This window comes from Cyanistes caeruleus, chromosome 8 (genome assembly GCF_971803275.1).
Source record: "Cyanistes caeruleus chromosome 8, bCyaCae1.hap1.1, whole genome shotgun sequence".
Taxonomy (NCBI): Eukaryota; Metazoa; Chordata; class Aves; order Passeriformes; family Paridae; genus Cyanistes; species Cyanistes caeruleus.
In genome coordinates, this window is record NC_141708.1 from 12,766,648 (window position 1) to 12,791,143 (window position 24,496).

General features: G+C 51.5%; 3 protein-coding genes across 19 annotated transcripts in view; 1 reads left to right on the forward strand and 2 right to left on the reverse strand.

The window, feature by feature from the left end:
* The window catches only part of WBP1L (WW domain binding protein 1 like), a 60,186-nt gene extending 57,587 nt beyond the window's left edge, over positions 1–2,599 (reverse strand). Inside the window, exon 1 of one of the 8 annotated variants that reach the window (XM_086899085.1) lies at positions 2,269–2,599. Coding sequence is in view for 1 of the 8 variants with exons in the window: in XM_086899082.1 (XP_086755208.1) it covers positions 1,243–1,329 (87 nt within the window). In the remaining 7 variants the exon portion in view is untranslated. Of the gene's footprint in view, positions 1–1,242; positions 1,398–1,456; positions 1,535–2,268 lie in introns of those variants that run through there. The other 7 variants (XM_086899086.1, XM_086899083.1, XM_086899082.1 and 4 more) reach the window with 7 other exon arrangements.
* Positions 2,600–4,578: 1,979 nt separating this feature from the next.
* Positions 4,579–11,799, reverse strand: SFXN2 (sideroflexin 2). Of its 5 annotated transcripts, none has more exons than XM_086899094.1 (12): positions 11,727–11,799; positions 10,328–10,500; positions 9,847–10,017; positions 8,860–8,958; positions 8,632–8,707; positions 8,469–8,554; positions 7,742–7,802; positions 7,604–7,670; positions 7,010–7,059; positions 6,664–6,713; positions 6,378–6,425; positions 4,579–5,984 (listed from the first exon to the last, which is right to left on the reverse strand). In XM_086899094.1, exons 2-12 carry the CDS (start codon positions 10,486–10,488, stop codon positions 5,885–5,887), a joined length of 969 nt encoding a protein of 322 aa, XP_086755220.1. In that variant the 5' UTR covers positions 10,489–10,500; positions 11,727–11,799; the 3' UTR covers positions 4,579–5,884. The 5 variants fall into 5 exon arrangements, with proteins under 5 accessions (XP_086755220.1, XP_086755219.1, XP_086755221.1 ...); XM_086899093.1 differs by having other exon boundaries at positions 11,680–11,752; XM_086899095.1 differs by lacking the exon at positions 11,727–11,799 and adding an exon at positions 11,670–11,684.
* A 14-nt stretch (positions 11,800–11,813) lies between these two features.
* The window catches only part of ARL3 (ARF like GTPase 3), a 37,944-nt gene continuing 25,261 nt past the window's right edge, over positions 11,814–24,496 (forward strand). For 2 of the 6 annotated variants that reach the window (XR_015289691.1, XM_086899097.1), the window contains exons 1-3: positions 11,814–11,949; positions 22,141–22,284; positions 23,411–23,527. Coding sequence is in view for 4 of the 6 variants with exons in the window: in XM_086899097.1 (XP_086755223.1) it covers positions 11,932–11,949; positions 22,141–22,284; positions 23,411–23,527 (279 nt within the window). In the remaining 2 variants the exon portion in view is untranslated. The remainder of the gene's footprint in view (positions 11,950–22,140; positions 22,285–23,410; positions 23,528–24,496) is intronic. The other 4 variants (XR_015289692.1, XM_086899099.1, XM_086899096.1 and 1 more) reach the window with 3 other exon arrangements.

The following is a 24,496-nucleotide window of genomic DNA, read 5'->3' on the forward strand; positions in this document are numbered from 1 at the left end:
GAACTCATAATCTGTAATCATAAACAAACTCCTCACCTCCTCCTTCTGTGGAAGTACTGAGAAGTATTTTAGTGGACGCCTTCCAGAAAGACACATCCATCTGCATCCCTGTGACATTAAGTACAATGCACTTCATGGCACCTGTGACCTACACAGATCTGCATCTCATTATCTCTGGCCTTCAACAAATACTAACTGCAATTTGTAGTTTATACAGAATACACCATATCAAACCAGAAGTCATCATATTCCATCCATGCTCTCCATGGGATGAAAAAGACACATTGACTCCATGAATCATAAGATCCAGGTTGTACACAGGTTGCTCAGCCGAGTGCAGTCCTTGCTGAGTGGACTCCCACATCAAGGTGGGAGAAGTTACAGGTGTCTACACTGCTGGAATCAAGACCACCACTGGAGATGTGAACAGTACATATTGCAGCATAGACAGGAAACAGAGTAAAGAGATGAAAAAGAGAGAGCCAACTTCATTAAAACCCTTTCCAACCATGACAAAAGTAGTAACCAGGTGGTCAGAGCCTGCAAAGACAAGGCCTGGTTTCCCTCATCCCAGCTGAAACACACTCCCTCTTCCTTCCCGCTGCCCACAGGTTTGCACCGAACCTCCTTCTCCACTGTTCCTGCCACCGGAAGACCAGCTCACCTGTCCCACTTTCCTGCTGACCCACGTCTTCTGGCCAGCTGCCCCAATGCCACCCTGCAGCTCACTCCAAACCTCCTTCAGCCCTGTCCTTTCACAGGTCACCTTGCTCTCACTCATAACCCCCAAAAGCCACCTGCACCTCCACCCGCAGGCCCCTGTGCACCTGCCAGCTCCAGCCTCCTGCCCTCACTACAGCCACCTTTCCCATGGTGTCCAGTCAAACACCTTTCTCCCTCGTCCTGAAGCCACTCTGCCGCACAAAGCCGCTGCAAGCGGCACTGCCACCCGTGCCTGGATTCCTATACCACCTCTCCATCCCCACGGTACACAGGAACCGCCAGACCCAAGGCACTCCATCTCCTCCAGCTTTACTCAAGTCACGGGGCTCCCCAAACCTTAGGCGGGCCCCCAAAAGCCTCTTCCCCCTGGCACCTCATGCACACCCTGCCAGCCCCGCCGGACCCTCTGCCCCAAGGCCGGCGCAGCCCCCCGCACTCACGGCCGCCCCCTTTCCCAGGGACGCAGCCCCCGGCACGGCACGGCGCGACCCCAGAGCCCCCCGAGCGGCCCCCCCATACCTGTGCGGGCTCCGCGCCGGCAGGCAGCCCCTCGGGCAGGGCCTGGAGCAGCAGCAGGGCCATGGCGGCGCGGAGCCTCCTCGCCATCCCCCCCACCCCCCGCTCCCGCCTCCCCGGCCCGACTGCGGCCCGGGACGGGAGCCCAGGGGCACCCCGCGCCCGGCCCCGCCCTCGACACTCGTCTATTGGGCGGCCGACGCGGCTTTCGGCTTGCCATTGATTCAGCGCGATGTCGCTTAGGGTAAAACCGGGAGGGGCGGGTCTGCGCACAGGGTGTTGCCATCTTGAGTGTGGCACAGAGCGGAGGTAGCCTGCGGTCGTACTCCGGCCGCCATGTTGTGAGTGGCGGAACTGTCTGGAGAGGGGTGTGAGGGCTGCACGCACACACTCACCCCTGCAATGGGGCCCTGTGAGCACAACTGCGCACCGCGAAAAGAGGGTTCACAGACATCCTCCTCCACAGCCACAGCCTCCCTGTGGCCGCCAGACACTCATCCTCCATTCAGCTGGTCTCTCCTGCTCGGCATGACCCCTGCTCAGCCTCCTCCCCAGTGCACTCACATTTTCCCAGACCCCAGCACCCGCCCGGAGCTGGGGCGCACCGGGAAGTGCGGCATGGAGAGGGTGCTGGCATGGCAGCAGCGGCATGGCACGGGACTCAAGGCATCCAGTGGGTAGCGATGTGTTGGTGCCAGCACCACGGGGAGACATGAGCAGCACTGAGGATCTCCCGCTGCGGCTATGTCCCAGCATGTCCCCACATAGTGATCCTGCAGGATCACAGCAGGAGTCGGGGCATCAGCACTTGGCATTGATTCACAGCCCCGGAGAGACAGCCCATGTTTCCGGGGCAGTGTCAGCAGGTTTCTACACTGCCGTTCCCAGCGTGCCAGACAGCCTTCATGCTGGATTGGCACGATGAGGTTCATCAGATGCTCAGATAACACATTAAGAAAGGGCAGAAAAAAATAGTTGATTTAGCAGCTTATCTCCTGCCCTGAGTTTTTCCTATCCAGATCCGCTCACCTGCCTGCTGCTGGTGTGGGCCAGCAGACGATCACCCATCACACCTTCAGCATGCTCACTCCTCTTCCTGTGGCAGCCAGATCCCGGCCTCCACCAGCCCTTGGCCAAGCCCTCCAGGTAGGGCTCCCAGCGCTTGAAGGAGCCCAGCAGCCTCCTCAGCCCCTACTCAGGCTCTGCTGCAGGCCAATGGAGCAGTTTTGTCATTTGAAGTAAACGTGCTGGAACACTGATATTTCCGCCATACACAGTTATTAAAGGAGCTTTATTCCTGTTCCCAGCTAGCCCTGAAATTAGAGGCACAGCAGGGAGAAAGCATGGAGTTCACGGGAGCACAGGACAAGCCCAGATCAGGTGTGACTCATTGTTGGAGAGCAATTAACACTTTCTGCTCTTCCCAAGCAGGGATGCGTCTGGCTCTGCCTCTGCAATGAGGTTTCCTTCCTGTTGCAATGGGAAATAGAGGCCAGGCTGGCCACAGCTTTGCAGCAGCTCCTCTGCTCCCCAGTGAGACCAAGGCAGGCTGCTGACTTACTGTGGTTTTGGGGAGGGCTGGCAGGCACTGGCTGCAGTGACCATGTCCAGAGTGTTGTGAGTTGTTGAGATGATTTGAATCCTCCGGGGGAGATTCCAGCTACAACCTAGAAACCTAGAAACCCTGCTGAGCTGAACTGTCAGCTGGCATAAATCCATGTCGATCTGAAGAGGGAATCCACTGCTATAAGCTCAGTGGGGCGGGAGGGAAGGTCTGCCTTGAGGATGGCTTGCCAATTCTACAAGCCCAGAGCAAACCTCTTACTCTGTCCATAAGCAATAAATTGCACCATGTCCCGCTCCCCAGGGCAGGGGAAGAGCTGATGTGAGATGGCAATAGCACTTCAGGGGGTCTCTGTGCTCCATTGCCCCTCTAGTACAGCTAGGGACGGGAAAAAGGGAGTGGCAAAAAAAGCTGAGGCTTTGCTGCCATGGTCCCAGGCTTGGCTTCATGTGGCTGCTGTCCCAGCATCACTGGCCACAGAGCTCCCTACCCTGCCAGGACCTCTCCAAACTGCCAAGGCAGGAAGGGTGAACAGCAAGAACAGGGAATGGGAAGTTTTCGGGTGCTACAGCACATCATTTTACAAACATTGCCATGATCCCAAGCCCAGAGGCACCTTGGACCCAAAAGACTGCTACAGGGACTTTTCTAAAAGTCCTCACAGAAGTTTTGGGTGTAGGACAAGAGCAGCGGAGCTAAGAGGCTTAAGAAAAGGAGGGAGCAGAGATGTCTCCATGTGGCTTCTCTCCACTCCCAACAGGAGCGACATCTGTTTCATTTCATGTTCTTATCTATTACTTTAATTGTGCTTTAACAAGACATCTAATAATGCCCAGGGAATAGATATACAAGTTTGAACATGCTTTCCTAATTTCTGCTTGGCTATTAATTATTTCAGAGCTCTTTTACAGCTTTCTAGCAGTAGCTACATGTGGTTGGAGACATCATCCTTTGCCTACCTGCAGCTTTGGCAGAAGCAAACCTGCTGTGGATATAGCTTGGCACTTTAAGAAGTACCTTTTGGGTTTGGCTGCCTTCTCTAAAGGAGCAGAGTGGGTAATATATCCCTACTCAGGCATGTGGCTGATGTGAGAATGCTGCTGCCCTAGAGATCTGACATGTATCTCTGAGGAGGAAGAAGCATGGATCATCCACTGGGCCATGGGGCTCTCAGAGCAGCCACGTCATGTGGCTTTGTTAGAAACACGCTTGTCCCATCAAGGGATGTTCATCAGCAGAGAGCCTGGATGCAGCTGATTGAAAGCCGGGGCTTTAGTCCAGGATCTGGGCTCCTTTCTCCCCCAAACTAGGCTGCAGCACACTCAAGCTGCTCTCCTTTGGGATGGGAGAGGCCTCATGGCAGACCCAAGATAGCATCATGAAACTCTGCCTGGCCATGAAGATAAACAGCACCCATGGGTGTAGGAAGGGTCACCCAGTGTCCTCCCAGGCCCTGCAAGAGGATGTGTCACTGTGAACATAGGACAATCACCTTTTGTCACATGCCATGTGACTTTGCAGCCCCAAGAACCCCTTGGGGAAGGCTGCCATTGAATGCCCAAGCATTTCAGAGCTCGTGCCATTCCTTACACTCTTCCTCCTTCTCCTGGTCCCTTTGCTCACCCTCACCCTGATGTTTGGTCAGTCACAAAGCCCACACCTTTTCCTTCCAAGGCAAGCATGAGACCCATGTAAAGGCCCAGCCCAGAGAACCAGAAACAGAGATCAGCCAGAAGCACAACCCACAGCTGTTTTTTAAACACAACCCACATCTCTTTTTTAAAAATTACCACATTTATTTTTCAACCTTCCTCTGTTGTTTGCAGTGATGCTATTCAGAGCCCGAATTAATGCCCTGACAGCTCTGTGACAAGAAAGAGAGGAGCTACTGGAGAGTGTTCAGTGAAGGGCCACAAAGATGATGAGGGATTTGGAATATCTTTTATGAGGAGAGACTGTGGGAGCCAGGCCTGTTCAGTCTGGAGAAGACTGAAAGGGATCTCATCTATGCATATAAATGTCTCAAAGGCAGGTGCCAAGGGCATGATACCAGGCTCTTTTAAGTGGTGCTCAGTGACAGGACAAGGAGCAATGGCCATAAACTAAATCACAGGAAGTTCCACCTCAACACGAAGAAGAAATTCTTTACACTGAGTATGGCAAAGCACTGGGACAGGCTGCCCAGGCAGGTTGTGGAATCTCCCTCTCTGGAGATACTCAAAACTCACCTGAATTCATTCCTGTGTAACCTGCTCTAGTGATCCTACCTCAGCAGGGGGACTGGAATAGATGACCTCCAGAGGTCCTTCCAACCCTAACAATTCTGTGATTTCTGTGTCCTCTTCCCCATGTCAAAGGGGTACAGAGACAATTGTCCCCTAAAGCTGTAGTTTCATGGTTCTACTGTGGGGATAAGAGATGACAAGGGTGACAGTGCTCAAAGGAATGAAAAAATTAGAGCTAAAAACAATTAGCTGTTTCTTTCCTAGATGGTGGCAAACACAGAGTGAATAGAACCTGAACCTGAGAGCAAGGAATGCATAGTTCAAGCATTGGTCTTTGGACTTTGGGATGTTCACTCTCGTGGTGCAGAGAGAGCAGGTCCCTTCACACCTGCCAAGGCATGATCCAACTCTTGGGAAGAGGCTACTGTGGTAGTTTAAGGCAGGAATGTGGTTTGGTTGCTGGTACAATGGCAGGATATCTGCTTTTGGAGGTAGAACTGTGCTCTGAGCCCCAAGGGAGAGTGCCTCATGCCTCTTGGGGCCAAACCCAGTGAGGCCCAGATAGGCTGGGCCAAAGGAAGGCACAGGAAGCACAGGCATCCCCCAGGGCAAGAGGGACACGGCAAAGCTGAGACATGGCCAGCAGCAGATGGGGATGGCTCAGGACAAGCCAAAGTGCTGCAAGCTGGACACTCAAAGTCAGATCCTGATTCTACAGTGGAAGAAGGCTGCAGAGAAAGTGCTGGGTGGGGGAGCAGATCTGGACTGGGCTGTGCCTCTGACCCTGCTTAGGGGACATGGGATTGGTGGTGGCAGGAGGCCAGAGGGGTGCAATGGTTCCTGAGGTAGTCTCCATTCACAGTCCTTTGTTAAAATAGACGTAAGGCACTTTGTCCCCATGCTTGGCCACAATACTGTCACGCAGCTCCACCTCAAGATCAGCCAGTGCAAGGGAGCTGTGGAGAGAGGGGGATACACACTGAGAGCCATGATCCTTCTCCCCAACCACCAGTCAAGCCACCCTCCCCTCCTCATTGCCATTTAAGGTCCTCTACAGTCCCTGAGATCTTGCAGGCTCATGGCAAGACCCGCCACCTTCCCCTCCCAGTGCTGGAAGGCAGAGAGCTGCCCATGGAGCTGGGTGTCCTGTCACTCCCAGTACAGAGCTCACAGAGTAGGGGAGCCATATGCTCTCCTGCTGCCCTGGGCACCAGTGTGTACAGGCAGGCACTGCCTTGGGTTGAAGGGTCGGTGCCCATCATGCTTTTCCTGGGATGGGCAGAGAAGAACTAGGGGAGGAAGAAGGCTCCTGAGATCCCATGCAGGAGGGGAAACAGTGGAACAGGTACCATCTCTGGGGGAAGAGGGCGCAGGCTGCTGGCACCATGAACAGGAGGCTGTGGGACAGAGAAGAGCAGAGCATTAGTCTTGGGGATCCCAGCCTGTTTGCCCTTCAGCCATAGGGATTTCAGCTCAAGAGGATCTGCTCACACCCCATGATCCAATAACTGGGGAAAACCCAAGCTCAAAGGTAAGCAGATTTGCGATCCCTTCTGGGAAAGAGGTATTTTTTGAAGCATCTCTTTGGAGCTGTACTCCAGGCACTCACAGGCAATTGAGCAGTGAGATACTTACAAGCCCCCGCAGAGCAGCACCTGCAGAGGCCCATGGAGAACCCGGATCCGCTGCAAGAGAAGAGCCAGGAATGAGCTCCTGGTCTCACACAAGACCCACTCACAGGGTGGGCAGATTTCTCCCCTCAGTAGGGCTGAATGCCCAACACCTCTGGTGTGCACCAAACCCTGTCACCCTCCCACAGCCTCCTCATGTCACTTCAGAGGCCATTGGTGCATCAATGACTGAAGTAGGGAGCAAAGCAAGCCAGGCTCTGCAACTCCCCATTTGATTCCCAGCATATCAGCAGCTGGGAAGCAGACCTGGGGCACCACAGAACCCACTGGCAGGAGAAACATGCACTCACCTGCATGAAGGGGAATTTCTCCAGCCGCTCCATGATGATGGGCAGAATAACTAGGTACAGAGAGCAAAGGTCAGCCCAGATCCCAGAACAGCTATCCTGCTAGCCAGCCTGCAGGGCTGTCCCAGCAGGACCATCCACCTGGAGGCCATGGCAGCAGCTAGTTATGCTGGGAGCTACTGGGTGTTTGTCAACAGCAAGGACCTGACACAAGACCCCCACACATCCATCACCCAGGCAGCATGGTCTCTGCTCCTCATGCTTCTGTCCTTCCTTTTGGGCTTGAAGCATGTCAAGGGTCTCAGGAGCAGAGGGGGTGCTGGGCTGCAGGGTGAGGGGCTAGGGCCAAAGAGCATGAGATGCATCCTTGTGGGGCTAAACTGCCATAGGAGCACCCCCTGTCTCCCAGGCTGTGGTTTGGCATAGAGGGGGCTGGGAAACATCTGATGGGAATGGTTGGATGAGGAGAGAAAATGCCATCTGGACGTAGGGCCATCCTTCCTCTTCTTCATGAGGGAAACTCAAGCAGGGGAGGGCAAAGTGGTGGGTCCTGGAGAGTCCCCAGTTCAGTTGTGCACCCTCCTGCCCCACACTCACTCATGCCTGGTGCTGCCATGGTGATCCTGGAGAGCACAACCTGCGCAATGCCCTTCACTGCTGCCCTCTGCAAGCAAAATCAGCAGGTGAGCCCCGGCAGCGCCATGCCCCAACCCGTATCCCCATCCCCAGACTCACCCTGGAGCATCCGAGCTCGTTGTTGTTCTCATCTGTCACTGTGATCCCGTTGATGATCTCCCTGAAGGGGACAGGCAGCCGTGAGTGGAGGATGGGATGGCCGGGAAAGCATAAGGACGCAGCAACGGGGAAAGGGGATGCCAGGGGAGTTCTCTGTATGCAGCAGCCCTGGTTGCCCCCAGGACACGGGGCTCCAGCACCCTGGGGCAGCATGGTCCCCAGCTCAGCCGATGCTGCCATCTTCAGGGCACAGCTGCAAGCAGGATCTGGCCGTGCTAGAGACAGACACTGCCTGGGATATGCAGCTGAGCCAGGGCACAGTCCCTCACACAGCACCTGAGTTCCTTGTGCTGTGACTTGTGAGAAACCCCAAGCAGCAGACATAGGTCACCACAAGGACCCCAACTCACTGGGGTGTCCCAGCATCAGGATATCATGGACTGGGGTTCTCTCATGACAGGCAGATCTTAGGGTCCAAGGGAACTTCCAGCACAGATTCCAGAACAGCTATCCTCAGCCAAAAACAGCTATCCTCCTGCTCTAGGTGGAGGCTGAGTTATCCTACCCAGCACCCTCCACCACAGACACAGCACTGCAAATGCACAGACCCCTGTTCACCTCCCTCCAGCTCCCAGGATGGGAATCCAAGGCAGGAAGGCCAGGCAGCCCAGCTTGCCTTTGGAGGGAGCTGGGTCCCTCAAGCACCCCAGCCACGTGTGACACTTACTGTTGCCGCATCATGGGAATATTGACACAGTTGGCAGCAGCCACAGCTGCAAATGGAACCCAGCGGGCCAGCAAGGGAGGGGCTCGCTGCAGGAAACAGGCTGGCATCAGCACAGGAGAGCAGGGTGTGCCCAGCTGCCCCACCTGGTCCTGGCCTGGCATACCTTGGTGTAGAGGTTGAGTCCCACTGCGGTGGCCAGGGCTGCACCAGTGGCTGTGACATAAGCCACCCCAATTTGCCTGGGGTGAAGGGAGACAACAGGGAGACAACAGAATCACCAACTCTGACTCAGCCCTGCTCCTTCTGTGCCCAAGACATGGCATAAGGGGTCTTTACAGGGCATCCAGGGGTGCATCAAATGGACACACTCCATCCTGTGGGGCCCGCTCACCTCAGAGAGATGGGGGAAGCAGCGTTGCGGTTGGTGTAGTTGACAAAGGCATTGAACGACTGGTTCACCCACTGCCAGAAAATCACAGCAGGCACTGTCCTGTGGAGGGAAGGGACCAGGAGAGCACCAAAGGGCTGTCAGGGACACCTGGGCTGTGCCCGTGGCCAGGTTTGGCAGGGAGACAGCCAAGATGCCTGCAATCCACTCATCATGGTGATTCCATAGGGAAACTTTGGCAGGAACTGTGGCAAAGTGACAAGCTAATGGCAGAGCTGGGAAATGATCCCAGGAGTTCTGGTTGCCCTGGGGAGCAAGGGAAGGGGGGGCTCAGTTGTGCAAGGCACTTGGGCAGGGGTGGGAGACATGGCTCTCAGCAGGGTGGCAGCCATCCTCTGCTGGGCTGAGATAAGCCTTTGTCAAAGCAAGCAGCAAGGAGGGGACACATGGGGACAGAAGTGGCTCTGGGGAACGAGGGTGCCTGGGTCTTTACTGCTGTCTCAGGGACACTGACGTGGGGCAGGAGATGTGGGTCTAAGCATGCTTTGGAATGCAAGGGGGTGGAGAAGGGAAATGGATAGAGCTGTCAGCAGGGGCTGTGGATGCTGAAGCAGCCTGTCCTAGGGGAACATTTGGTCCTCAGTTCCAAAGACTGCCATGGGCCACAGACCAAGAGCAGGAGCCAAGTAGGATTTGGTTGCATTAATCATTACAGGGGCACTGAGCTCAGCTCAGGGTGAGGTGAGACTATCACCAGCCATGCCAGGGGCAGCGGGATCTGTGGTGCTTCTACCACAGGCTGGGCACTGGGTACAGAGCCCAGAGACACTGGACTTGAGCACACAGGCAAGCACAGCAGCCATGGGCATGCATTGGGTAGCACTCAGCCCCAGAGGAGGCAGCCTGGCCATGCTCTGGTCACCGGGGAGTTTGAGAGGGGCTGGGGGCTGTCAGGGCTGTTTCCCCAACCTGGTGTACCCAGGAGCTCACCGATAGAACTGGAGCATGCAGCCAGTGATGGCCATGCCCCCTGGCACCTGGAAGGACATCCTCCCAATGAGGTTCATCTTCTCACCGCTGTCAGGGTGGAAGGCTGAGTCGTACAGCTTCTTGGCATAGAGCAGCTGCTCCTGGCTACTTCCTGGTGGCACCAGTCCGGCCCTGCAAGCCCAAAGACCATCAGGGGAAGCTGCACAGTCCCACCAGCACCCAGCACTGCCGACGCACAGAGCTCCACATGAGCAGGGGAATGAAAGGCAGGGGAAACTTCTCTTGTGAAGGATGCATGTCACAGCTTGAGGCTCCTGGGAGAAGCCTGGGAAATCCCCCCAAAACTACCTGCAACAGATGTTACATCACAGCATACCTCCTTGAGAATGACTGCCTCCATCCCCCTGCAACACTGCACTGTGGTTGGCATGGCCATGAACGCAGGGATGGTGCCTGCCCCAGCTGCACCCCTGCCCCTCACCTGCAGCCCTCCACCAGGGCCTTGGCCCAGTCCAGCTCCTCCTCCGGCACCAGCACTGTCCGAGGGTCGGTGATGTTGAGAAAGTGCTTCAGGCGCCCCACAAAGGTGCTCTGGTCCCAGCGTGGGGAGTCGATGTTGAAGCCAAGGGAAACTGTGGCCATCTTTGTGTAGGTCTGGGCAGGGGGAAAAGGCCACTCAGTATGATCCTGCCTTGCTTGCTCATTGAGTGCATGCCTGCCACGGCCACAGGAGCAGTCAGCTGGGTGAGAGCCATGGCAGGTTTATGTTTAACAGGAAAACTGGACTTTCAGCAGCCCTGAGCCCAGGAGGCCCCTGCACTCCTGCTATCAGCAGAACACTGCAGTCAGGCTGCTCCTTCACACATCACCCTGCTTGCTTTGGGTTGCCCCGCTTGTGGTGCACCCCAAAGCATCTGGCACCCTCTCCTCAGGGTGGTATAGTGCTGCACTGTAGGGCCCAGCTCAACCCTCCAGAAGGCTGTCCTGCAGGCACTCCTACAGGGGCACTACACTGCAGCCTCTGTGTGTGCAGAGCACAGCACCCCCACACTGTGCTGTGCCCCCATGGCACCATCCTGCATATCCCTCTAATGCCACTCTGCACTGCCATGGAATTTCCCTGCATGCTCCCTGGGGTGCTGTGCCACACCCCCACTGTTGCACAGCACAGAATCACAAAATTAATTAGGCGGGAAAATATTTCTGAGATCATCTGAGTCCAACCTATGACCAAACACCACCATGTCAACTACAGCATGGCACTGGTTCAGTCTTTCCTAAAACACCTGCAGGGACTGTGACTCCACCACCTCCCTCGGTAGTCTTTTCCAGTATCTAATCACCCTTCTGTAAAGAAATTCTTACTAATGTCCAACCTGAACCCCCCCTAGCACAACTTCAGACTATATCCTCTCATCCTGTCGCTGGTTACCTGTGAGAAGAGGCCCACTCCCAGCAGGCTACAACCTCCTTTCAAAGGTAGTTGTAGACAGCCATAAGATCCCCCTGAGCCTTTTCTCCAGGTTAAACACTCTCAGCTCACTCAGCCACTCCTCATAAGACTTGAGCTCCAGACTCTTCACTAATTTCCTTGCCCTTCTCTATAAGGCACGGCATAACTCGGCCTGGCATAGCCCCGGCACACCTCCAGCGCAGCTCCGCACGCTTTATGTCGACTCGGCACGGCTCAAAACAGCCCGGCACGGCACGGCACGGCACGGCACGGCACGGCACGGCACGGCACGGCACGGCCCCGCCCCGCCCCAGCCCAGCCCAGCCCAGCCCAGCCCAGCCCAACCCTGCCCGTCCCATCGCGTCCTCACGTGTCCCCACCTGCGGTCCCAGGTCCCTCTCCCGCCTCCCGCCCACGTGTCGCTCACCCGCCCCCGCGCTCCGACGCGTGGCCGCTCTCAGCCAATCACAGAGCCCCGAGTGGCCGCGCCCACCTCCCCGTCAGGGCCGCCCTCGTACGCGTGCGCCGTTTGGGGGCGGAGCCGCCGCTGGCTCCTCCCCCCGGCGCGGGCACGTCGGCGCGCGGGGTGGGTGTGACGCAGTTGCCCATGGTAACCCCGGGCCGCGCCGAGGATGGTGAGCCGGGCGGGGGTGAGCGGGGGCGAGCGGGGGCGAGCGGGGCCGAGCGGGGCCGGGGCCGGGGCCGGGGCCGGGGTCTGGGTCTGGGCCAGAGCCAGCGGGGCGGGGCGGGGCGGGGCGGGGCGGGGCGGGGTGGGGTGGGGTGGGGTGGGGGGCCATGGCCAGCGCGTCCAGGGGCGCCTGAGGCCATGGATGATCCTCACGCGGAGCATGGGATGATGGGGGCCGGAGGGTCTGTCGGGCCCGGCAAGGGCTCATGGCAGGCACGGGCAGGCCTCGGGCCATGAGAGGGGGTGCCAAGGCGATGGAACCAGGAGGGCCGAGCCAGGCTCTGCTCGGTGCAGTAGGACAGGAGGCAACGGACAGAAACTGATGCACAGGAAATTCCACCCGAATACAAGAAAGAACTTCGCTGTGTGGGTGACCACACACTGGAACAGATTGCCCAGAGTTTGTGGAGTCTCCCTCACTGGAGATATTCCAGAACCATCTGGACACGATCTTGTGCCATGTGCTCAAGGATGACCCTGCCTGAGGAGGAGGAGGTTGGACCAGATGACTGACTGTGGTCCTTTGCAGCCTGACCCATGCTGTGATTGTGTGACACCCACTCGGGGAGTCTCGCTGGCCTGGGGTCTGAGTGCCCACCTGTGGTGCCAGTCAGGCATGGGAGCCTGGGGCTGTGCAGGTTTGGGCACCCTTAGAAAGGGATGAGAACAGTGTAAGTTTGGGGCCTCCAGCCATGGAGGACCCTGGCTGTCATTGGGGCCCTGGCAGCACCCAGACATTATGGGGGACACAAAAAAGGAGGCTGAGTTGCAAAAAAGGCAACAGAACTGATGAAGGGCCTCGAGAACAAGTCCCATGAGGAGTGGCTGAAGGAGCTGGGATTGTGCAGTCTGAAGAAGAGGAAGCTCAGGGGTGACCTTATCACTTCCAGCTACCTGAAAGGAGATTGTAGACAGGTGAGGATTTGCCTCTTCTCCCAGGCAGAAGTGACCCAAGTGACAGGACAGGAGGAAGTAGCCTTGAGCTGTGCTAGGGGAGGCTCAGACTGAATATTGAATATGAACAGAAAGAGTGATGTTGTAAAGGACTGTCCAGGGAGGTGGTGGAATCACCATCCCTGGATGTGTTTAGGGAAAGATTGGAAAGATTGGACATGGCACTTGGTGCCATGCTCTAGTTGACATGTAAGTGTTCAGTCATAGGTTGGACTTGGTGATCTCTGAGGTCTTTTCCAATCTAATTGACTTTGTGATTTTGTGAATCAGGTCTAGCAGAGGCTGGAAGGTTCAAGAATGCTGTGGGGATGTTTTTGTTGGGATGGAATCATTATGGCTGGAGTTGATTCAGTCAAGGTGTGGAAGGTGTGATGGAAGGTGGGTGCTTGGTGGGGCTGTGGACCAGGATGGCAGTGGCCTGAGGAGAGATAAGCAATAGCAGAACCTGGTAAGGATGGAAGGCAGTGTTCAGAGTGAAGAGTCTGGGAGCAGCTGTGACTCTAAAGGGGCACCAGACAATCCAGTCAAGGGTGGAGGAGGCCACCATGAGACTTGAATCCTGGTTATAGGAATTGAGGGAGCTGGAAGAGAGCTTGCTGAGGTGGAAGGGCTAGGTTTTGATACACAGCCTTAGAAGGGGATTTCAGTCATGGCAGAGAGAGACTGGATGAAGGTGCTCGGAGATGGCCATGACAAGGTGCTCAGGGGCTAGAAGAAAACTGCCAGTTGGGTGGGATGGACAGTCTGGTGAGTCATTGGGAAGACACAGTCAATGTTTGGCTGGCTAGGATAGTTTTCTGGGATGTTTTGTGCCCTGGGGTTTTCTGCCATGGGCTGGCAAGATGAGGGACAGTCTGTGTTGAACAGAAGAAATAAGAATAAACTGTGGGAAAGACTGTGGAAGTCTAGTTTTGATGTTGATAAGAGAAATAAAGATCCCAGGGAGAAAAGAAGTTTCGGAAGAGAGAAATAAATTGTTTGAGAGGTAGCCACATAAGCTGAGGAAAAACTGGGTGTCTTAAGTAGAGGGCAATGCTGTGAGACAGTTGAGGTGGTGAGGATGTAGTGCAGTCTAAGCTGAGGTTGGAGGAAGGTTGCATGATGGATCAGGGTCATCCAGGCATTGGAAACAATTTGGGTTTAGATGCCAGAGTATTTGAGGTGAGACAAGTGGGATGCTGGCAAAGTGCAGCAAGGACTGGAAGGAGGGGTTGGGACTATGGGTGAGGGGTGGTGAGAGGGAGCTGCCATGGATGTGGAGCTACTCGTGAGGATGCTGCATGAAGAGAGAGCACAAGCAGAAGGAAATAGCAATGGGGAAGGAGCTTTCCCAAGGGCAAAGCTTTATTTTGTCCAGAAGCCCTCTGGACACAAGTTGGATTCATGCAAGTAGAGGGATTTGTGCATGGGAGGAGGTGTAAGCAAGAGCACCAAAGGCAGCTTCTCATCTTCACTGGGTTAATTCTGACTGCATCTGTACCTGCTGGGCCACAGAAAAGGAGATTGAGATAAAGCCCGTGGGATCTGCTCTATTTTAGATGAGTTGGTGATGGGGCATGTCGCACCAGGCACCAAAGCTATCACAGGATGGACATCTGCTGTAAAGATGAGGGCAGCTGCCTCCAGCAGTGCAGTGCTTTGTGGGACGCATTTGGCTTGCAGCTTCCAGATCTGCTCTTCTACCTTATGGTGTCCTGATAAGCTGGTGTAGTTTGGGATCTGGCTGCTCTTATCCAGGCGCTTTGTGTGTGGAGAGGGTGGACCGGGTGTTCTCCAGTGTTAAGACAGTGTTAAGGTTATTTGATACAACATGCTACTGCCTCTTTGTCTATTTTCCATTTCTTGGAATTGGTTTTTGAATTACAGCCTCTCAGGCAGGGTGGGTGGCACTTTAGGGTGCTTTGTGGGCTGGCTGGACTGGGCAGAGGACTGGAGAGCAATGCACTACCTCTCTAGATTCTCAACTTTCACTAAAACAGAATAATCATTTGTGGTAGAAACTCTGAAACAGCAGCAAATATATCCAAAGCAGCTATGGCAGCCTGGGGGTGTGGGTCAGCAGTCAGAAATCATCCAGACAGCTTGATGTAACAATTTACTGCTTGTCATCTGAGCCGTGGAAGGTGCCCGTGAGCACGTTCCTGCCATGTTCCGATTGCACCGGGAAGTGCTTAAACTCCCCTCAATGACTGCTTGTTCTAGCTCCATTGATAAGAGGGTTAATGCTGAAGTTTAAATTATTTCAGTGTTCATCCAAGTGAGTAAGTACAGAGGGGAAGTGTCTTCTTCTGCAGAGCATACCAGCATTTCTCACAGCTGTGGGGCAGGGGTGGTGGAAGGTCATAGTTGGAGCACAGAGGGAAGGATGAGCTATAAAACTGCAAAGCATGAGAGATATGTAGTGCTGAAGTTTTTGGCACCGTTAAGCAGCATCTGCAGTGGGCGCATGGTAAGGGCGAAGGGAGGCTGCTACATGAAAGAATATGCTGCTTTCCAAAGTTTAGGAAATGCTGTGTGAAGCAGAGCTTGTGGCTTCCTCATCATTGTAATAACAATCTTTACCAAGAGACATGGTATGTTATTGATAGATGCTGGGGCCAGAGGATGTCCTGTGTGTTTCTAAAACCATTGATTTGAGATGACATTGCTGTGTCAAAACCAGATTTGTCAGTGCGGCCCTCTTTTATAGTCAAGGAAACTGAGTCACAGAGTGTCTAGCTGACATAAGGCACATCTGGTGAAGAGGATGAAATACCAGCATACCTAAACGCATAATCAGGCATCTTTCTCCTGGTCTTCAGCTCATGTTTCTAGGAAAAGCAGCATCTATGTCTTGCCTGCTCTAGGCATACCTCATACCTAGAAATTATTTCTTTTGTCCCATGTTCCTTGGCAGTAAGGCTCTATTTAAAATGGTCCTGTAAAAAAAAATGCTTTCAAGGATTATAAATGTCTCACTACTTTAGTTTTCAGTACACTTCAATGTCATGTTTTTTTGGTTTATTTTACTGATTGCTGAGAGGTTGATAGGAGAAATCATCTGCAGATAGGAGAGTATACCAATCACTGGCCAAGACTTTGAAGTTCTGAAACTAGACAGAGACTGCTGACATTGTCCAGTGCTGGGCACTGGCTCTTTTCTGCACAGGGCAAAATACTCCTTTCAAACCTGCTGAAACCAGAGGAGTTTGATTTTAATTATGAAAAGAGGAATCATGCTGGTATTGGTTTATGTATCAAACTGGAAAGAGCCGTGTGACCTCTTTGACAGAAAACTATATTAGTAGGTTTGAGCTGGAAAAACTCCGTAGGTGACTTGACTCCATTAAATTTTGGATTTCAATGCAGGAAAGAAAGTCTGCATTGAATGACACCATATGGTGGAGACATGCAGCAAGCAAATGATTTTTTGGGAGTTTTGCCAGAGTAAGAAGTATTGAATAAACTGTGCTCAATAGATTAATTTACTTCGGTTGTATTTTGAAAAAGACTGGATGATTTTATGACCATTAGTGACATTTGCAGTTCTGCAGCCGAAGATAAAGGTAATCAGACGTCATTCTTCAGGGCACCAGCTAATCAGTGCAGTTGTCAGGAAGGACTCCCCTCCTCCAGCTCTGTGTGTGCAGGATTGCACCCTGGATGACAAATGTAGCCTCATCTATCCACTGTGCAAGGCAGGATATTTGGCTCAGCTAAGCCCCTCGTCCTTCCCTGTGTCAGCTCCCCCTGCGTGACTTTCTGAAGTCATCATGTGTATCCTCTATCTTCAACTTACTCTTTAAAAATGGTGAATTTTAAAATGCCATTTTGTTGAAACCATAGTGTTAAATTGAAAGTCAATAAATTGGTGCCCAGAGCTGTGCTAGGTGCTGTGCTGGCAGAGCATGGAGGTGCTTCCATGCCATGGAAATACAGTCTGTCTGGGGGGAGAGATAACCAAGTGATATGAATAAGCAGAATCCAAGACAGGTTTGAACTTGACATTTTTGCTGCCTAAACCTCATCAAGGACTGTAGGTGTGGCAGAGAAGGAATTAGCAGAAGAATCATGGGCTGGTTTTATGGATATTTTGTGAAGTTTCTCCCACGGTTGTAAGTAAGTCACAGAAGTTTGAGAATAGAGCTCGGCAGTGCTGGGGAGCTGTGGGGAGACAGGAGTTGTCATCTCAATGGCAAAATGTTCTTGGCTGAGATGAGCCTTGAGGATAAAGACAAGTGACTTGTGGTTGCAGTAGTAGGGAAGAGGGTGTCTCTGCAGGGGTGTAGAGATGGGGGAGATGTGGTTGTAATGGCAGGCTGAGCTGCTGAGCTTCGTGGCTGTATTGCTGTATTGTATCTTAGTGAAGTGAATTGGTTCTACCTAAACATCCACATCTAGTAGATAAGCAATTGGTGGTGACTGAGGGTGGTTTTATTTTAAATTCATTATCTGAGCCTTGTGGCTAATAAAGTTAAACAGAATACATTTACTTCTCTTTCCTAATAAGAATCAACTGTGCTTTGCAGCAGCTTGCGGGCCATGCTTTTTATCCATGCCCCGTGAATCCAGCCCTCAGTACAAAGGAAAATTGTTCTTTCCATTATGGCTTTATACTGCCAATCTGATACAATATTTAAACAGATTATCTCAATGCTCTGTTTGTCCCAAACCAATTTTTGCTTTGGCCTGTAAAGTGAATCTTCCTTTCAGTGGCTTCTGTGGTACAGGATGTAGTTATATGCATCAACTTGTTCAAGAGACCCATATACAACATGGATTTAAAGCTGAATAAACCCGCAAAACCCTTAGCTAGGACTATAAATGTCACTGTGTTTTTATATATGTTGGATTTTTATTTTTTTTTTGAGAGAGAATAGGATTACTGCATGCAGCTATAATTGAAAGTCCTTTGATAATTTGGTGGGTATTTTAAACCTAGCAATGATATACTTTCATAAAACCACACATCCCTGTTTTGTGAGGGATGCTAATAAGATGGTTAGCTTTGCTTTCATGCTCAATGTGTTTATGAGTGCTCTTACCCATTTAGTTGCATCTCTGAATTTAATGCCCCACTCTGATTTCATAGTAATTGTCAGGAGTCTCTTTTTCTTATTGTATGTCCCTGCTCACTGTCTGGAAAATACAGTCTCCTCACTGCTGACCCCATCAGTCTGTCTCCTCATGGTGCTTGTAAAGAAAACCCTCTCCCACCAAGGACAAAGATGTTTTTAAACAAGCCAATCTGATATAAGACATAGTTTGCTTAACCCAGAGGTGACCAAGAAGCGATTGCTGGCTGTCTGTGCCCAGCCTTGAGTTCTCTGTCTGGCTGCCCTTCTCCAAAGGCTGCACACGCTGCCATGCTGTGTTGTTCATTATCTGAGCAGCATCTGCAGTTCCCTTCTCTGTTACAGATGCCGCAGTCTGCTTAGTTTTGTGCAGCTGACACGCTGCCCTTACACTCCTGTGAGGCGTCTCTGCGGCTCCTCAGCCAGCTCACATCTACCCTGGCCTGCTCAAGACTCATCCTGCTTCTCACTGTGGACACTCCAGTGAGTGAGTGCCACTGGCCTGGCTGCCATGCAGGCATCCTGGGAATCCTCCCTTCTCACTACTGGCTAAGTCTCAGCATGAGACATTTGTTACCTGCCCTGCTTCAAAAATTTGCTCCTCCTCTGTTGCTTCTGTGCATCCTCTTTGCACCAGATCTTCCGATTTCATGGCTTTCTACCTGACATCTCCCATCAATAGCTAGACATTGCTTTCTGACTCTCCTCAGCCTGTTAGTTTCAGCATTGTGTTTGCCAGTAGAGGAGTGCTTGTCCATCAATGTGTGTGTGTGTGCAAGAGGGGCTGCTTGTCCCACATAGTGGTGGCATGCAGCAGGGAACTCTGCTGAGTTATTTTTTCCAGTCTACTAAGCTGTCAGAAAATGCCTTCTGTCTTTCTAGCCAGTGTGCTCATAAAACCAATTAAAAAAAAATGAAAAAGAAAAAAATGAGAAACCCATTTGTGCATGGCTTTTCTTAGTTTTAAATCTTTGCTAACTACAGGGAGAGTGCTAGATTCACATTTTAAATACCGTTTGCAAAACAGTAACAGTCACAAGAACCAATACTCTTATTTGGCTCTTGATTTAAGTTGTATATACAGACCATGTAACCTATGCTGGCAGCTACTGAAATAAAGTCCACTTCTCTGTGTTGGCTTGCTTGTCTTCCAGCCTTTTAAATCAGCTTACTTTATACCTTAGAGAATACTTTTATTTCTATATATATCTTCTCTTCTATTGGCTACCCCTGATAATCCTGTGATCAGCCATGCAGCAGTGTCACTTGAGTAGAATATGGAACGATGCTGATCGTTTTCTCATAGGCTGTCATACTAGCCCAGAAATAGCATCCATCTACAATGGGAGAAGCTCTATTAACATTTACAACTGTTCCTCTTCCCGACCCTTGAGAATTGCTCCGTGGTAGATAAGAAATACTTTGTAATACATTTCTTTGCGCTCAGTATTTTGGAGTTGAATTCTGAAATATAAAGGCACCTAATCCTGATCTGCTCAGGGATACACTGCTCTGCTCTTAGCAAGTGGAGCTGTGAATAGGATTAGCATTTCAACAGCTTCTTTTTTTAACTGTGAGCAATAAACTAAAATAATGGGGCCTGATTCAGAGCTCTCCAAAGTCGTCAGTAGTGCTTTGGCTGATGTACATTGGCTTTGGGTCAGGCCCATAAGAATGGCAAATTCAGTGTTTCACTAGAAAGGAAGGAGAATATGTGAATTTTAGAGTTCCTGCTCCTGTGGAGTCTGTCTGCATGGAGCTGAAATCCACGGCTTTACAACACAACTGTAAATTTGACGGCAGGTGAAAAGAAAATGTGTTGTTAGTCATGCAGTTAAAACTTGCTTTTTAATGATGTCAAGGGCACTTAGGACATGCATATAAACAAGTAACCATTAGAGGTATTTTTGCTGCTGTTCCTTTTCTCTTCCCTTGGACGTGTCGAAGTGTGCAGCCCATCATCAGGGTAGAACATGGGTTGGGCACTGTGGCCAGGGAGATGAGCTGCTGGGCTGGCAGGGCTTGCAGTGACTGGCTGCACTGAACACAGCCCTTCAAATTCATTAGCCATGGGCCCGTGGGTGAGAGCCAGCTGTGAGCATCTGGCCCTCAGGGCCCAGCACGTGGAGTTACAGGCCTGTACACTTCAACTAAAAGCTGTTGGGGATTTACTGTGCCTGTGCCTGTACTGAGCAGGCATGGCACCCTCTACCAAGCAGAGCCCATTTCTAATTTGATGTAACACATGTGCCACACTAATTCACAGCTCTTGAGCAGGGTCTGGATTCACAGTTTTTTACCTGCCTATCACCTATGAAATATATGAAATAGGTGATACTTTGAGCCTGCTTATTGGGCAGTAAGACTGCAGTTTTGCTGTTGCTTGCACAAGCTCTGAATTTCTGAACCTCAGCTTTCCACAGTGCTTTTTAAAAGCACAGCAACAGTGGCAATCCTGCAGCTTTCTACAGATACCTTTCAAACCCAGTTTTACTAAGTTCCTTCTCCCTGTTTCTTACATGTTGCACATGTATTTTGAGCTGTAACTGATAATTTAACAGAAACCAAATAAATTGCTCTGAAATTGCAAATGCTTACCGGGGTGGATCAGATGTCACATGCATTTGAATCTCTGAGCATTACTAAAAGCTTTAGCATCACGACCTGTAGTGCCGAGTTCTTTCCAAAGCACTCCCACCTGGGAGCAGTGAGGTGAGCAGTCGGAAGCAGCATTTGCTGAATGGCTGAGGTTGGGAGTGGGCAGAAGGACACTGCTGGAGAAGGGGGATGTGTTGCAGATGTGACAGCTGTATAGCAATGTGCAGCTCTTTATCTTGAGGACAAGTTTCTGGTTGCTGTGATCTGGAGCAGATCAGGAGCAACCTTCAATGCTCAAATAGTCCTTGGCTCTCAGCAGGAATATTTAGAGGGTTTAGTTCCTCATAGCAACAAAGTACTTCAAGACATTCAACTGATTACACCCTTGCAGGTCGACAAGAAGCATTGTCTCCATTTTGCTATTGGGAGAACAAAAAGGCTTGAAATATGGGCCCCATGGGCTCAGTTTTCTGCTGATATTTGAACTTCTTCCTGGCTCTTGGTCTTAGTGGGCTTCAACAAGGGAATTGTCTGAGAGAGATGGAACAGGAATGCTGTGGGCTGTAGGTGTATTTCTTTCATGGATTTTCTCAGGCAAATGAGTAGCAAGAGCACCTGTGTCCGCAGGCAGGGTGTCAGTGTGGTGTGTGCTGCTTGGGCTCTGAGGAGGGGTCCCTGGCATGCAGGGGCTGCTGAGCAACATGCCCAAAGACACCCAGGAATTCCTGGTGTCACAGCCTGCTCCCGTGCCCTTGGCAGCAAATGTTACTTGCCAGGATCCAGGATATTTTTCCAGCCATTTTAGAGAGGTGCTGATCTCTGACTGGTGGCACTGACAAAAGCTTGGGTGTGCTGCTGTAAGGTGCACGGTTGTAAATGAGCTGACCTGCATATTCTGTTTCCTAATCCTGAGTGATACTGTCAGCTCAGAGAGCTGAGCCTGGCTAATGACTGGAATCCACTGTGCTTTTCTTAGCGTGGATGTGTGGTGATCCGAGATAGTTGTTAAGTGCTACATCCTGAGAATCAGAACTGCACGTGCCCCATGGGTTCAGCATGTTTTTGAGAGATAAACGGGGTTTGAGATGACCAGGGAGTTACTGTGAGAAGAACCAATGTCAGGTACATCGTAACCTGCAGTTACCTAGGAGGCAGATCAAATTAATGGGGTTTTTCCTCTTATAAAGGTAATGAAGAGCTTGCAAGGACTTGGTCTGCAGCTTCTGCACGTGGTATACATAGGCACTGTCTCCCTGGCACAGGGAATGCCAAACAGCTGTGTGACAAGAGCAGTGCAGTCAACAGGGCACCCCACTGCGTGACATTTTTTGTGCTGTCTGAGACCTTGTTGATACTCTGAGACAGAAGAAAATAGGGTCAAAGGGAGGAGTAGGAAACAAAATTGGAATAGGGACTGCAGAAAGGTATTATTCAGGGTGTCTTGGGACCCACCATCAGACAATCCATTTCAAGGGAGGAGGACATGACATACTGGGGGGCGAGAGTTGGGGCGGGGAAATAACAGCTATGCTCTCTTGTGCATTTAGGGTTTACTGTCAATCCTGCGCAAACTAAAAAGCACCCCAGACCAGGAGGTGAGAATCCTCCTCTTGGGACTGGATAATGCAGGCAAGACCACACTCCTGAAACAGCTGGCATCAGAGGACATCAGCCACATCACCCCAACACAGGTGAGGAAGGCCTTTCCTTCTTGAGGCAGTTACTGTGGTCCCACCTGCAATGTTATATAAAGCCCTAATGATTCATCAGAGTCTTTCAGTAAAAGGGGAAACAACTGGAGCCTGGTGCACCATTAAGTTTGTGTCTTTTCTGCCTAAGAGGAGGCTTCCTGAAGGAGCCAGAGAGCTTCAGGCCAGATCGGTCAGGTAGTACAAAATTGGATGAGTGCTGTGGGGTTCTGCAAAAGGCTTTTGAGTCATGCTAGGGTTGCATGTTTGAGACTTTGTTCCTGTTGTCCTTGTCAAACAGGAGACATGTAGAGTGGATGCTGCAGCACTGGACAAACCCTTGTCTCTTTGCATCTTTCACCCAGCCAGCTCCAAGGGTTCTACCAGTGCTCCTCCCTAATGTCTCTCGTGCCCTTTGGTTGAACTTTAAGGGGTTGGAGGAGAGGGATGGCTCCCATGAGAAGCACTGCAGCATTGCTCCAGAGGAGGTTGCTAGAGAGCTATGGGAGATGCTTCCCCCCACCCTGTAGCTGCCTCCCAAACCTCCCAGCCCTGGCACCCTCATTCCAAGCCCTGGTCCCCTGGGTGGTGTGGCAGCACGTTGCCAGCCCACGCCACATCCTGTTTTTCTACTTGAATGCACTTTCAGTTGGTGCTCTAATTGATGAAATGGACCCTTCAGACGTGCAGCTGTTGCTCTTTTAAGCCCAGCATTAGCTGTGTCGTGTCGAATTGAGCTGAGACCTCTGGCTTCATATTAGTTGTGACTGTCTACTCAGCTTTCACAAGCTCAATCCTGCTTCTCACAGTGCCCTTGTTTTCTCCTTATCTGCAGCTCTCCCATCTCTTCCTGCACCCACCCCGCTGAGCCCTCTCAGGGCACTAACTGCATCATATGTCTCCATAGCCATGACAGCATCAACCCTTGACCCAAGAACACTGACAAACTGATGGTTTAGCAGCTGCTTTTGCTGGTGCCTCTCCCACAGCTGATCCATCTTTGTGGCTGTCCAGCCCATCTCACTGCACGTTGCAGGCATGGAATATATAAAGTGATAATGTCTGGCTATGAACATGCTCCAGTCGTTCAGGTTTATGCTCTATGTGGCTTTGTTTTTGCTCTTTCCAGGGCTTCAACATCAAAAGTGTACAGTCTCAAGGCTTCAAACTGAACGTATGGGACATAGGCGGACAGAGGAAGATCAGACCATACTGGAGGAACTATTTTGAAAACACTGATATCCTTGTGAGTATTGGCTGCAGCTGAATGCTGTGTTCATGCAATGGCTTTCCAAGGTCTTAGCCAGAAATTCAGAAACAAGTAATGTAATGTCCCAACCCTCAGCAACACCATTGCCATTGTAACAGGAGTTATTCTGAGCTAAATGGCAAGATTGCTTGAGTGCAGTAAGAAAAATACAGTTATGTTTGCAGAAATCATTCAGTTGCATGTTTTTACTTTCACAGGATGGTGCTGTTTATAGCCAGTTCCTTTCCTCTCATCTCAGTCTCTTTCAAATGAAAGAACATTAATAATGTGTACTTTACCCATCTATAGCTCCTTTCACTGTAGACTCTGGAGGCCTGTTGTGGGCATTAGTGACTTAAGCATCATGTGTAGAGGTAGGTCAGTATGGTGGCCTTGTTTTATAGGTGGGGAAACTGAGGTGTAAGAATTAAATGCTCTGTCTGGCATCAGATAGGAAAGCTTCTGACAGAGGGACACAGAGAGACCCCTTGTCTTTACTTTTGCTCCTTTAATCATAAGACTGTCTTTTAATGGTTTTGATAACTTAGCTATAATTACCTTACAATTAGCTACAGATGCCCACAATTATATTTACAATGCAGGACCTTTGTTTTTCCATGCCAGAGCACATTGCCCTGGGACCCTCCAGGTGCTGTCTTGGCTAGTTTCAAAGATCACCTCTAGCATGCAGCCACATATGCCAGGATGAAGGCGAACTGCAGGCCTCTCTCTCAGCCCCAAGCAATATTGCCTGTGGGAACAGAGAAGAAGCCAAGGTCTGCAGGCTCCCATGGGAAAGTGGGAAGTTCTCTCAGAAAGACACCATTCCTCCCTCCTGTCACACACATACTCAGTAATGTGTCAGGAGCTTCAGTGCACTTGAACAGAAAGATGAGTGCAACTAGGAATAGGACTCTCTTCACCAAGGCTCGTGTCCAGTTGCTGAAAGGCCTGGCTATGCCTGCA

Bases quoted from the DNA above. Each gene is read 5' to 3' on its own strand.
- SFXN2 (XM_086899094.1), bottom strand. From the start codon at position 10,488: ATGGCCACAGTTTCCCTTGGCTTCAACATCGACTCCCCACGCTGGGAC. The intron at 10,018-10,327 runs GTGAGGGGCAGG...TTGGGCTTGCAG, and splicing joins GCCCTGGTGGAGGGCTGCAG to GGCCGGACTGGTGCCACCAG. The intron at 7,671-7,741 runs GTGAGTCTGGGG...TTTTGCTTGCAG, and splicing joins ACGAGCTCGGATGCTCCAGG to AGGGCAGCAGTGAAGGGCAT.